Source organism: Trachypithecus francoisi, unplaced genomic scaffold (genome assembly GCF_009764315.1).
Source record: "Trachypithecus francoisi isolate TF-2019V2 unplaced genomic scaffold, Tfra_2.0 Lachesis_group14, whole genome shotgun sequence".
NCBI lineage: Eukaryota > Metazoa > Chordata > Mammalia > Primates > Cercopithecidae > Trachypithecus > Trachypithecus francoisi.
In genome coordinates this window covers 48,612,572-48,625,521 of record NW_022681459.1, presented here as the reverse complement: position 1 = coordinate 48,625,521, position 12,950 = coordinate 48,612,572, and the positions used below count along the sequence as shown (strand labels likewise).

Genomic DNA, 12,950 nt, shown 5'->3' with positions numbered 1-12,950 from the left:
GAAGGGGCTTACCATTTGGGTCAGAGTGTGGCTGGGGAGGCAGGCCGAGGAGCCTGTGGTCCAGTTTCCTGGTGGGCTGGTGTTTGGGACGGCTAGCACTGCAGCATGAACACAGGCTTTCCTGGCAGACCTGAGCACAGGAACCCTGAGGCCTGCTCTGCCCTTCCTACGTGTGTGAGCTGGGGTCCCTCATGGCACCTGTCTGAGCCTCAGTTCCCTCATTCATGAGTGAGATTATAATCCACAACTCTTGGGGTTTGAGGGGGCTAGCATGGTCCTAGGGTGTAGTTAGTGGTTAATAAAGGAAAATTGGAAAATTGTCATTAGTATGATTTGTTGGGAGGAGCCAGTTTTTGTTTTTTTTTTTGGATGGGGATCTTGTTCTGTTGTCCAGGCCAAAGTACAATGGCTCAATCTCAGCTCTCTGCAGCCTCTGCCTCCTGGGCTCAAGCCATCCTCCCGCCTCACTTCCTGAGTAGCTGGGACTACAGGCATGCTCCACCACGCTCAGCTAATTTTTGCATTTTTTGTGCAGATGCGGTTTCCCTCAGGCTGGTCTCAAACTCCTGGACTCAAGCAATCCACCCGTCTCGGCCTCCCAGAGTGCTGGGATTAAGGAGGAGACATTCATTATGTGATTAGGAGTGGGGACCCTAGAGGCCTGATACCTGGATTCCAAGCCCAACTGGGCTCCTTCCTAGCAGTGTGACCTTGGCTAAGTCACTTCATTTCTGGAACCTCAGTGCCCCCATCTGAAAATGCATAACAGGCCCTACCTGACAGGTTGTCCTGGGGATTAAATGAGATGATGCATATAGAACTTTCAGCTTAGTGCCAGCACATAGTAGGTATTCAATAAACCACTAGCCCTAATAATAGGTAACATTTATTGAGCACTTGCTTAATGCCAGACATTATCAGTGTCTTTTTCACCATTTGCATTAGCAAACTTCTCTGTACACCACTTCCTGAGCAAGCAGCCATTGCCTCATATTCCCACGGCGGAAGTAAAGGCCTAGAGACGGGAAGTGACTTGCCCAAGGTCACACAGGCAGCTTCTCAATGCCTGTGTTTTTGTCCAGCTAAGTAGGCCGCAGAGCCACCGTTCTGTTCCAGTCTGTCAGAGAACCACCCTCCCCGTCCCCTCCCTTCCCCATTACTCTCCGGCGCCAGCAGCTTCTTGGAGCTTCAAGCTTTCTGAATGGCTTGGTTTAGCACTCGGCCGTTAAACGTTCATCTCTTACAATTTCAATCCAATTCCTATAAGTTTATTGGCAAGACGGGGTGTATTAGAGCTGCCAAATTTAATATATCAAGTGTGCGTGTCTGGAACACGGTCTCTCTGCAGTAATGGGAGAAGAGAGGTTTTATGTTTTCATTTTGAATGAGTGGCTATTCCTGATCCCATTACAGCCCCTGACTTAATGGTTGCTGTCCCTGTCTGCTGCAAGAGTGGCTTTCTCCATCAACCTGCTTGGCTGCTGGGACTGTCTCTGCGTCTCTCTGCAGTCTCCTCCTCCTGAGCTGTGTTCCCCCATCAGTCCACTGTGGTGATCAGGTCCTGGGAGTCTGGGGCTTTGGCTGCTAGCCCCGATAGCTACCTTGCGACCTGGGGGAGATCATTTCTCTTCCTCACCTGGGCTTCAGGAACCTGTTCTGTGAAGTGAGGGGTCTGACCACAGGGTGAGCAGTTGGTCTGGGCTCAGCCTTGGCAGATCCCCCTTGGTGGCCCCAAGTGGACCCGTCTGTCCTCCTGTCTTGCGGCACCAAACTCGCGGACCCAAGGGCTGGCCGCGAGAGTCATTGAATTGCCACCCACCTTGGGCTGCAGATCTCCTGGGTCAGGAGTGGTGGCTGTGGTCACCACGGCTGAGGGGTCTTAAGACCCCAAAATGTTTTCATTTCCCTCTATGACTGGATTTGGATCTGCCACCTGATAATTTAGTGATCTCCTTGGGAAGCTGTCAGCATTCACTGCCTGAGCCCTCTGGCTTCTCTAAGCCTTGAACTGGCTGTGGAAGAGAGGACACCCGGCAGTGTGACATCGGGAGACTTGGTTTGCCTTCTGCTTATCAGGAGGAATCACACCTCCTCTCTGAACCTCAGTTTTCCCAAAGGGAAAATGGGAATTGATTCATTTAACAAGTACTTCAATACCTACTCTGTAGTGTGCACTATTTTAGGTGCTGGGGCTCCAGCAGTAAACAAAACACAAACCTGCCCTCATGGGTTTATATTCTTACTGGGGGAGAAAGACAATAAACATAACAAGTAACTTATTGCATGAAGGGTGTATTAGTCCCTTCCCACATTGCTATAAGGAAATACCGCAGACTGGGTAATTGACAAAGGAAAGAGGTTTAAGTGACTCACAGTTCCGCATGGCTGGGAAGGTCTCAGGAAACTTACAATCATAGCAGGAGGGAAAAGGGAGGCAGGCACCTTCTTCATAAGGCAGCAGGAGAGAGAAGTGCTGAGCAAAGCGGGAAGAGCCCCTTATAAAAGCAGCAGATCCTGTGAGAACTCTTCACTGTCATGAGAACAGCATGGGGGAACCACCCGCATGTCAGTTACCTCCACCTGGTCTCTCCCTTGACACGTGGGGATTATTGGGATTACAATTCAAGATGAGATTTGGGTGGGGATACAAAGCCTAACGGTATCAAAGGGTGATATATGCTATGAGGGAAAATAAAGCAGGGCGTGGAGGAAGTTAAGTGGAAGATTCTGCCATCTTGAATAAAGTAGCATTGGAGCAAAGATGGAAGGGGTCAAGAGGGGAAGTGAGGCGGGTATTTGCAGGAGGGCACACCCCTCCTTGGGGAGCCTCGGGTGCAAAGGCCAGGAGGTGGCCATGTGCCTGGCATGTGTGAGGAGCAAAGGGGAGGCTGGTGTAGCCTATATGTTGCAAATGTGGAGGTCAGAGGTACGGTAGGGGGTGGGGTGGTGGCTCACACCTGTAATCCCAGCACTTTGGGAGGCCAAGGCGGGAGGACACTTGAGCCCAGGAGCCCAGCCTCTGCAACATACCGGGACCCCATCTCGACAAAAAAATTATTTTTTTTAAGTTAGGCATGATGACACGCACCTGTAGTCCCAGCTACTCGGGAGGCTGAGGCGGGAGGATCACTTGAGCCCAGAAGGTTAAAGCTACAGTAAGCCGTGGTCGCACCACTGCACTCCATCCTGGGTGACAGAGCGAGACTCTGTCTCAAACATAGAAAACCCTGTGTGGTAGGAGACAAGGGAGGCCAGCCACAGGGTATAAGGTGGCAGTCCTTCAGCCTACTTACATGTTAGAATTACCTGATAGACTTTAAACAATACCAAATAGCAGCCAGGCACAGTGGCTTACGCCTGTAATCCCAGCAGTTTGAGAGACTGAGACAGGAAGATTGCTTGAACCCAGGAGGTCGGGGCTGCAGTGAGCTGTGTTTGCACCACTGCACTCCAGCCTGGATGACAGAGCAAGACCCTCTCAAAAAAACAAAAACAGTGCCCAGGTCTCACCCACTGAGGTTCTGCTTTAACTGGTCTGAGTTGCAGGCTGGGCATCAGAATGGTTAACAGATCCCTCTGGCATGAGGCCTCTTAGGCCATACTCATCAGCTTGACACTCCTAATGGGGTGGGGTGCATGTGAGTAAAGCCTGGGCTCAGGCCTGGTCCTCAGGAAGGATTCGGGGGGCTGGTGAGGGGTATGTTTTCTCCAGTGCTCTGATCTGAGCTCTTTGTGGCTTCCTAGGCAGCAAACACCTGCTCTGAGTGGTCATGGGGAAGCGATACTTCTGTGACTACTGCGACCGCTCCTTCCAGGACAACCTCCACAACCGCAAGAAGCACCTGAACGGGCTGCAGCACCTCAAGGCCAAGAAGGTCTGGTACGACATGTTCCGAGGTGGGTGCCGCTGGCTGGGGGCCGGGCTCCTGGAGCCCTGCTCTCTGATCTTTCTTATCTTCAAAGACCCCTGTAGGTCAGTGACAGTCTGGGTCTGGGCTCTTTGAGGATCAAAAGAGAGGGAGGCCTGAGCCACTGGACCCTCAAAGGAGCAGGCTGGTAGGTGAGCTCTTTCCCCAGCAACCCTGACTGAAGGCTGTGTGCTCCAGGCACCTGCCACGCTCTGTGGACAGGAAGAAGGCCCTAGAAGGAGGTGATGTTTGAGCCAACAGCTGAAATAGGGGAAAGCCAGCCACGTGGTTCTGGGTGGAGGGTGTGCAGAGAGGCAGGCAGCCCTGAGTCCAGCACCAGGGCTCTCGGAGCAGGAGGGAGAGGGTGTGGCTGGGCGGAGCAGGCCAGGGGAGAATGGTGGGGCTCAAGCTGGCTCTGAGACAGGAATCTTCCAAGCCTGTGGAGGCCGTCGTAAGCAGGGGGTGGAGAGCGGGGGTCCCTGTTCCAAGGGCAGAGAGCAGCCTTTGAAGGGCTTTAGCTGCCGTGCCCAGACCTACCTTGATAGCGCAGACTGCTTCGTGGGGAGCAGTTGGGTGCGGTCAGTGGCAGTTGAATGACTGGCTACAGGCACGAGTGAATAACCCAGTTGCAGAAGAGGGGCAGGCTCTTCTGAGAAAGGCCTCTCAGAGCAGGAACAATTGGGGTGAATGAGCTAAGGTCAGAAGTGCCTAGCACAGGGCCTGTTTCCCGGGAGGTGCCCAGAGAGGGGAGTTGTGCTATTGCATGGCTGTTATTGGACATTCACCCTGAGGAACAGCAGGGAGGATCCAGAGCATGACTGGCAGGAGCCAAGTTGAGAGGTGTGGGCACTTAGTGGTGGGGCGAGGGTAGGCCAAGAGCTCCTGGAATGAGCCAGAGTGGGGCCAATGCCCTGTAGGTTGGTGAGCAGGATTCTGGGATAGGGCCTCTGAAGAAGGAACCAAATCCAGCAGCCAAGAAGGGAGAAGTGGAGAGAGAGTTCTCTGGTTGGGGCTAGGTGTGGTGGCTTTCACCTGTAATCCTAGCACTTTGGGACACTGAGGTGGGAGGATTGTTTGAGCCCAGGAGGTCAAGAGCAGCCTGGGCAACATTGTGAGACCCTGTCTCCAAAAAAAGAGGCCTGAAACTGAGAGTTCACAAACAGGGAATGAGCATGGATCGAGTGCCTGCTACAGGCCGGGTGCTTTTCATAGTTCGTCATTTGCTTTTCTGGGTAACTCCCTAGGACAGTGATTCTTAATTCTGGCTGCAGGTTAGGATCATCTGGAGACCTTTAGGTTAAAACCACTGATTCCCCGACCCCATCCCCTCCCTAGAGGCAGGTCTGGGGACTAGACATGGTGTTGCTAAAGGCTTCCCAGACTTCCGCATTTCACATGAGGGAGCTGAGTCTCAGAGGTTCAAGTGAGGGGGTGGCCAGGCTGCTCAGCAGGCCAGGCGTGGCTGTGGTTGGAAGGCCACAGGAAAATTCATGGGCAGTGGGGTCTCCTAGGTACCTAGGAGGCCTCTAACCCTAGTGTTACGCTAAGGCTCTCTCTGTTGTGCAAATCCATTGTGGGCTGTGATCTGGAGGGAGCTGGGCCAAGATCACCTAGTCCCAAATTCTCAGCTGTGAACAGCTGGATCCTGGGGTCCAGGGCTGATTGGCAGAGGTCCCTGTGTCACTTACAGAAAAGATGAAGCAGCAGGCGACAGGAGTCCCCCAGGGCTCCTGCATTCTCAGCGTCCTCACATCCCCAACACATTCAGTCCTTAGAACAGCTCTGTAAGAGGCTGGGCAGGCCAGGCCAGGCATCCCCAGTTACAGGTGATGACTTCAAAATCCAGAGCAGGCCGGGCGCAGTGGCTCACACCTGTAATCCCAGCATTTTGGGAGGCTGAGATGGGAGGATGGCTTGAGTCCAGAAGTTCAAGACCAGCCTGGGCAACATGGTGAAACCCCATCTCTATTAAAATAAAAAAAATTGGCCAGACTCCATGGCTCACACCTGTAATCCCAGCACTTTGGGAGGCTGAGGTGGGTGGATCACCTGAGGTCAGGTTGGCCTGGCCAACCTGATGAAACCCTGTCTCTGCTAAAAATATAAACATTAGCCGGGTGAGGTGGTGGGTTCCTGTAATCCCAGCTACTTGGGAGGCTAAGGCAGGAGAATTGCTTGAACCTGGGAGGTGGAACTTGCAGTGAACTGCAATCACACCACTGTACTCCAGCCTGGGCAGGAGAGCAAGACTCCATCTCCAAATAATAAAAAATAAAAACAAAAATAAAAAAATTAGCCAGGCGTGGTGGCCCATTCCTGTGGTCCCAGTTGCTCAGGAGGCTGAGGTAGGAGGATCACTTGACCCCAAGAGGTAGAGGCTGCAGCGAGCCGAGATCGCACCACTGCACTCCAGCCTTTGCAACAGAGTGGGACCCTGTCTCAAAAAAAATAGTAATAAATGAAATAAAATCCAGAGCAGTGGGTTCCCTCGCCTTGGGTCCCCAGCTACTAGGGGCCAAGCTGGCACATGACGTCTTTCCACTTCCTCGGGAGGCTGCCCCAGGGCTTCTGCTCACCCTGAGCAACCACAGGGACTTGAAGATATGCTGTGTAACTGAACTTGACTTCAGCTCTGCTCCCAGCTTCGCGGCCTGGGGCACATCCCTTAGCCCTCAGAGGGGCTGGTGATCCATCTGCCGTGGTCAGGTACAGGGCACCAGTCCCCAGGTGTCACTCACTCACACTGTGCTCTCATTTTGTCATGTGTAAAACAGCTACAACAGTCCCCACCTCCCAGGGCTATGACCGGGGCTCAGTAACCTCCTGATGACCACATGGCACATAAGGGCTTACTAAGTAGGCACGGTGCCTGTGGGTCCTCAAAAGGATTCCCTCCGGCCTTCATCTCACGGCTCATTCATTCAGCATATCCTCGGCTCCCAGGCAGGCTCTGAAGATTCAAAGGTGGATAAAATAGGGCCCCTCTCCTTGTGCCCAATTACGATGGTGTGTTCTGGGCAAAGCCCCTGTCCTGCCGGCCTCTCCCTCCCAGCTGCAGCCACCCTGGCCACTGCATCTGCTGGGCATAAGCTGTCCCCTCTGCAGACATGCCCTTCCTGCTGTCCTCCCTGCCCCAAGCCAGGCCCCCCCCACCTCAGAACTCAAGTCAGGCAGCAAATCCTCAGGGACATCCTCCCCGACCCCTAGAACGGGTCAGGTCATTTGGCTACACACTAGATGTTTACCCCGCTTACATCCATGGGGATTAGTGTGACTGTTAGACCAGAAGGAAGGACCAGCTCCAACTTGTTCTCCACTTAAATCCTCAGCCTGGCGTGGTGCCTGGCACACAGGACATGCTCAGTGAATGTTTGGCAGATGAATGTCTAAGTGAATGAGCAAAGAAACATGGGGCACCAGGGGCAGCTGTTAATTCTGGGAGATGAAGCAAGAAGGACCCATAGGGTCAGATCACGCAGGGCCTTGAATACCGTTGCCAGGGCATGGGCTTCCTCGTGCAGGGCCTGGGCCAGGGATTCTCAACCCTGAGTACACTTCAGAGTCACTGAGGAGATTTAAACGATTCTGATGCCCTCCCTTTCAATGAATTAAAGCAGAACCTGGGAGGGCTGGGTGTCCATGTACTTTAAAAACTGCCTGGTGATTCTGATGTGTGGCTGGGGTCGGGAACTACTGAGCAGACGCAGGCAGCCTGGAATACTCCCACGCCAAGCCACCTGGCAGAGCCTCTTGTCCAGGACTCAGGCTCAGCCCTGCTGCCAGCCTCAGCCGTCACAGCCTCAGGGGGTTCCAGGGCAATATCCACATGCCCTCCACTAGCCTACCCCCTCAGGGAAGGGCGGGCAGTGGTGTCTGTAGCACCAGCTGGGTGCACTGAGTCTGATAAGCCCAGCACTGACAGATGGACCCTCCCCACCCTGCTGGTCCCCCTGGCATGAGTTCTCTGATAACCAACTCCCTATCCCAGCAAACCACACGCTCACAGCCACCACCTGCCCTTGGCAAATCACTTCCCCTGTCTGAACCTCCGTTTTCCCCTCTGCAAAATGGGGATATTTGCGCTGTTCAGAGGGTTTGTGAGGAAAAAGTGAAGAATTGCTACCATTTGCTGTGTACTCACCCAGTCTTGGCCGCATACCTGGAGAACATGGTGCTGAGGCCACTGCTGGCCCCAGAGGCAGACCTGGTCATTTTCCTAGTGATTCTCATGTGCCGCCAGGGTTGGGAACCATGGGCCTCCTCTGCAAAGCACTCTCCATTCATTATCTGATGACATTTTCATAGCAGCCCTGCCAGGTGGGAACTGTCCTCCCATTTGACATATGGGGAAACTGAGACTTGGAGATTACACAGCTTGCCTGTGGTCATATGTTGTTAGGATTAGAGCTCAGGTTTCCTGGACTCTGAAGCCTGTGGTGTTTCCTCGGCCTCTAGAAAAGGTGGTGGGTGAATGTCCAGCCCAGGCCTGGCCGCTCCCCTCCCCTGGGGTGGATATAAGGGCTCCTGAGTCAGGATACCACCCTCAGGTACCCTTCTTCCTTACAGATTTTGACTGATTAATAGCTTGCCTATCAAGAAGCAAATTTAAAACCATAACTATATGATGAAAGTAAAGATAGGCTGGGCACGGGTGGCTCATGCCTGTAATCCCAGCACTTTGGGAGGCCAAGTGGGGAGGATCACTTGAGCCCAGGAGTTTGAGACCAGCCTGGGTAACATGGCAAAACCCCATCTCTACAAAAAATTAAAAAATTAGCCGGGCGTGGTGGCGGTCGCCTGTAGTCCCAGCTACTCGGGAGGCTGGGAGGGAAGGATCACCTGAGTCCAGGAAGGTCGAGGCTGCAGGGAGCTGAGATCGTGCCACTGCACTCCAGCCTGGGTGACAGAGTGAGACCTTGTCTCAAAAAAAGAAAAGAAAAATAGGAAAAATCAGAGGAAACTGGGGTTAAGGTTAGGATCAGAGTGATTGCCGATGCTACCGAATGACTGTCGGAAGTCCTGTCCAGGGCAGTGACTGGTCTGGCCCTGAGCACCCTACAGCTGGCGGAAGGAGGGAAGACAGAAGCCAGGGATTGCAGTCTTGCCTGTGGAGCAATGCCTGGATCCTGGGATTAGCCGATGGGCTTCCTGGGCACTAGGATTTATGTAAATTTTTTCAGCATTTTATTTTGAAATAATGATAGATTCACAGGAAGTTGCAAAGATAATAATGAGAAGTTCCATAGGGCCAGGATTTTTTAAAAGTATTATACCTCCAGGCTGGGTCCAGTGGCTCACACCTGTATTCCCAGCACTTTTGGAGGCCAAAATGAGAGGATCATGTGAGCCCAGGAGTTCAAGACCAACCTGGGCAACATAATGAGACACCAGCTCTACTAAAAGATAGAAAATATTAGCCAGGCATGGTGGCGCACAGCTGTAGTCCTACCTACTTGGGAGGCCGAGACCGGAGAAGGATCACTTGAGTCCAGGAGGTAGTGGCTGCAGTAAGCCATGACTGCACCACTGCGCTCCAGCCTGGGTGAGACCCTGTCTCTAAAATACAAAAATCCCGAAGTCCCCAGACTTCCCAGGTGACTCCCTCGTGCCAAGTTGAGAACCTCTGGCATGAAACCTGGTCCTTGCCTTTGGCAAGTCCTGCGTGGGGTGGGAGGGGTTGAGGTCACCTGCAGCTTGGATCCATCTGCCCAGGACTCCCACCTGTGGTCATCTCCTGCTTCCACTCCTCCGTGGATAGGAAACTATTCTTTCTGCACAGCTATGTCTGGATAAAGAGTCCATGTCCCTGTGGCTTCCACCTCCCGCCTCCCTTGGTAGAGCCTGAACCGTCTGAATCCCGTCCCTCTCTTCTCTCGCAGATGCAGCTGCCATCTTGCTGGATGAGCAGAACAAGCGGCCCTGCAGGAAGTTTCTACTGACAGGTAAAATGCTCTGCACAGCTCAGGTCCCTGCGGGGACCTGCGATGTCCAACCTGGCCCACTTGGACCTCTGCAGAGTGTCTTCCCTGACCCGGGCCACCATCCCAAGCCCACTTTGCAGTGGTGGCTCCAGCTGACTGGCCAGTCAGGGCCTTCCCAGGTGTTATGTCTTAGGACCTCCTAGAGACTGGTCCTCAGCTCTTCAGATCTAGAATGTGATTGTATCATCTCATCTAGAACAAGCAAGCCATGGGAGATTACAAGTAAATCCAAGAGACACTTATGGGTGGAATAGACTTGTTGATTAAGTTAGCCTGGGAGCCTGGCCTCCTTCCCAGCAGGCAGAACCTCAGAGAGTAACAGGGTTGATGATCTGAGGAGGTTCAGGATCAGAACCAAGGATGCTAGGTGTAGATTTGACTGCTCAATACTCAGCTACTAGAGATGCATATAGGTCAGAGAGATAAAGGGCCAAGCATGGTGGCTCAGGCTTGTAATCCTAGTACTTGGGAGGCTGAGGTAGGAGGAATGCTTGAGGCCAGCAGTTTGGGACCAGCCTGGGGAACATAGCAAGACCCCATCTCTACCAAAAAAAAAATTTGTTTTAATTAGCTGGGCATGGTAGCACACATTGATAGTCCCAGCTACTAGGGAAGTTGAGGCAGGAGAATCTCTTGAGCCCAGGAGTTCAAGTCTGCAGTGAGATGTGATTGCACCACTACACTCCCGCCTGGGCAACAGAGTGAGGACTCTGTCTCTTTCAAAAAAGAAAAAGAGAGAGAGCAAGAGATAAAAACCTCAGTAAGTGAATGAACCAAAGACAGATAAAAATAAGGGTAGGAAAAATAAGAAAACCAAGAGAATAGTCTCCTCCATGCGTGCCCTTGAGGTCCTATGTATTCTCTAAGGGTTTGACTCTGAGCTTCCTGGTAGCCATGGCAAAGAGGAAAACTGTGATGATTCATATGGTTTGTAAGGGAGCTTAGCACTGGGGAGAGGTGCTTCAGCTGAACTAGGGAAACTGGGTAAATGTCCAAGCTCCCCTAGGATGGGCACCAAGCCTGCAGATCAGGGGCTTCCCCACAGACTTTGCCTTGATGTGAATATGTCACTGCTAGGTTACCCTGGCTTGAGACACCTCCAGCCTCCCAGTATCTCGACATACATTTTGGTCTCCTTGGTTGAGAGAGGGGAAGCCACCCCAGATTTTGGTGCCTCCTTGGCAAAGCTGCCACTGAAGCCTTTCTAAGGAGCAGTCCAACTGCTCCTGTGAGCCAGGTAGGCAGGCAGAATACTAGGCTGGGCATAGCACGTGCTGCGGCTTGGAGATAAAGGAAGCATGGCCCTTTCAGGAACCCATATGTAGTTCATTGAGGCAGGGCTGGGAGGGCTGGTGACAGAGAGGCTGCAGAGGCTTGCGAGGCCCACTCATGACAGGCTTCAGTTGGAAGTGATCCCCAGCACCAGGGGCAGCTGGAGAAGGGTTGTGGGCATGTGGCACGAGGGGTGAGAGGTTGCTCTGGCTGCTGAGCGGGCAGGGCCAAAGAGATTCCATTTTCTGTCCAGGATCAGGGTTGCTACTGTTTAGGCCCTGAAGTCCTGCCCTTAAGATTCTGGGACCCCTCACCAGGGCACCCCTCAGCCCCTGTGGGGAGCCCCTCCCGAGCAGCGAGTAACTCTGTTTTCCTGCTGCAGGCCAGTGCGACTTTGGCTCCAACTGCAGATTTTCCCACATGTCAGAGCGAGACCTGCAGGAGCTGAGCATCCAGGTGGAGGGTACGTCCCGGGATGCCCTGGGCTAAGCGGGAGTGGGGTGCTAGGGCATGTGGGCTCTGAGACCGGGGAAGCTGGCCTGTGCCTCCCCATCTCCCCATCATTGGCAGCCAAGGGCTGCCCAGGGTGACGGGGAGCCCTGAGCCCCCGGTTTGGGCCAGGTGTCAGGAACAGCCTCAGCATGAGTGGAGAAGGCAGGCCTGTGTACCCTGATAGCGAGCCTGCGTGGCTTCCTGTCCAGGAGCCTGAAGGTGCACCTCAGCCCCACCTGGACCCTGTGGCCAGCCCAGCAGTCACTGGCAGATACACGCCATCCCTCCCTCAATCAGGCAGCATACCCAGTCTCCACGTGGCAGCAAGCAGACCTCTTACGACAGTCTGGGAACAAGGAATTTAGGAACACACCTTCCCTGCCCTCTGGAGTCTCACAGCCTGGTGATTCCAGGAAGGGGCAAGTTCAGCTTCCATGGAAGCTGACATCTCGCCGTTGGGAAATTCACTCCTCTAGTTAGAGCGAGGCCGAATGCTGGGCCCTCGTGTGCAGATGGCCTGGAGAAGTGGTCCAGGTGCATCTTCCTGGAAGGTTGCTGCAACTTCCCAGGGCTTGCTCAGGGCCTACCAGTTGCTTCTGCTTTGTGGGAGGGTAGGGTTCTGGCAGGCAGGCGTGTACCCCTCACTTGCCTTTGTCTCCCTGTCCCCACAGAGGAGAGGCGAGCCAGGGAGTGGCTGCTAGATGCTCCCGAGCTCCCCGAGGGCCATCTGGAGGACTGGCTGGAGAAGAGAGCCAAGCGGCTGAGCTCAGCCCCAAGCAGCAGGTACAGGTCCCCAGGATTCCCTCCCTCAGTGCCCTCGGGGGCAAGACCCCAGCCCACCTACCCCTTCCCGAGGCTCAGGAATCTCCATGAACTGCCCAGGCCCAGGGGGCAAATAAAGATGCCTCCACAGAGCTCTCCGAGGGGCCACGTTGGGGGCTCTGGGGGCCCCAGGCCCTGGCCAGAGACCGAAGGGTGTTTGAAGGAGCCTCTCCCAAGGCTGGGCTCCTGTTGGAGTCTGTGCTGGCTGGAGGGGAGGCAGGCAGGTGAGCTGATTTGGCTGCACGTCACCAAGTCCATTGCCAGAGGGAGGGGCCTGGGCTGTGGTCACCATGCACTGCTACCCGCTAGGGCCTTGCAGAAGGGAAAACAGGCTCACGAGAAGGGTATGACTTGCCCGAGGGCACACAGCTGGGAAAATGTAGAGCCGGGATTATACAGGGTGTGATGACACGGTCCTGATCCCACTGCCTTTCTAAGGAGGGGGGTCTGGTGATGGCTCCAGCCCTCGGGACAC

General features: G+C 53.9%; 1 protein-coding gene across 1 annotated transcript in view; it reads left to right on the top strand.

Moving 5' to 3' along the window:
- The window catches only part of ZMAT5 (zinc finger matrin-type 5), a 34,317-nt gene that overhangs the window by 15,180 nt on the left and 6,187 nt on the right, over nucleotides 1-12,950 (top strand). Inside the window, exons 2-5 of the mRNA XM_033233168.1 lie at nucleotides 3,745-3,897; nucleotides 9,788-9,850; nucleotides 11,544-11,624; nucleotides 12,325-12,436. Of these exons, the coding sequence (XP_033089059.1) occupies nucleotides 3,771-3,897; nucleotides 9,788-9,850; nucleotides 11,544-11,624; nucleotides 12,325-12,436 (383 nt within the window). The 5' untranslated portion in view covers nucleotides 3,745-3,770. The remainder of the gene's footprint in view (nucleotides 1-3,744; nucleotides 3,898-9,787; nucleotides 9,851-11,543; nucleotides 11,625-12,324; nucleotides 12,437-12,950) is intronic.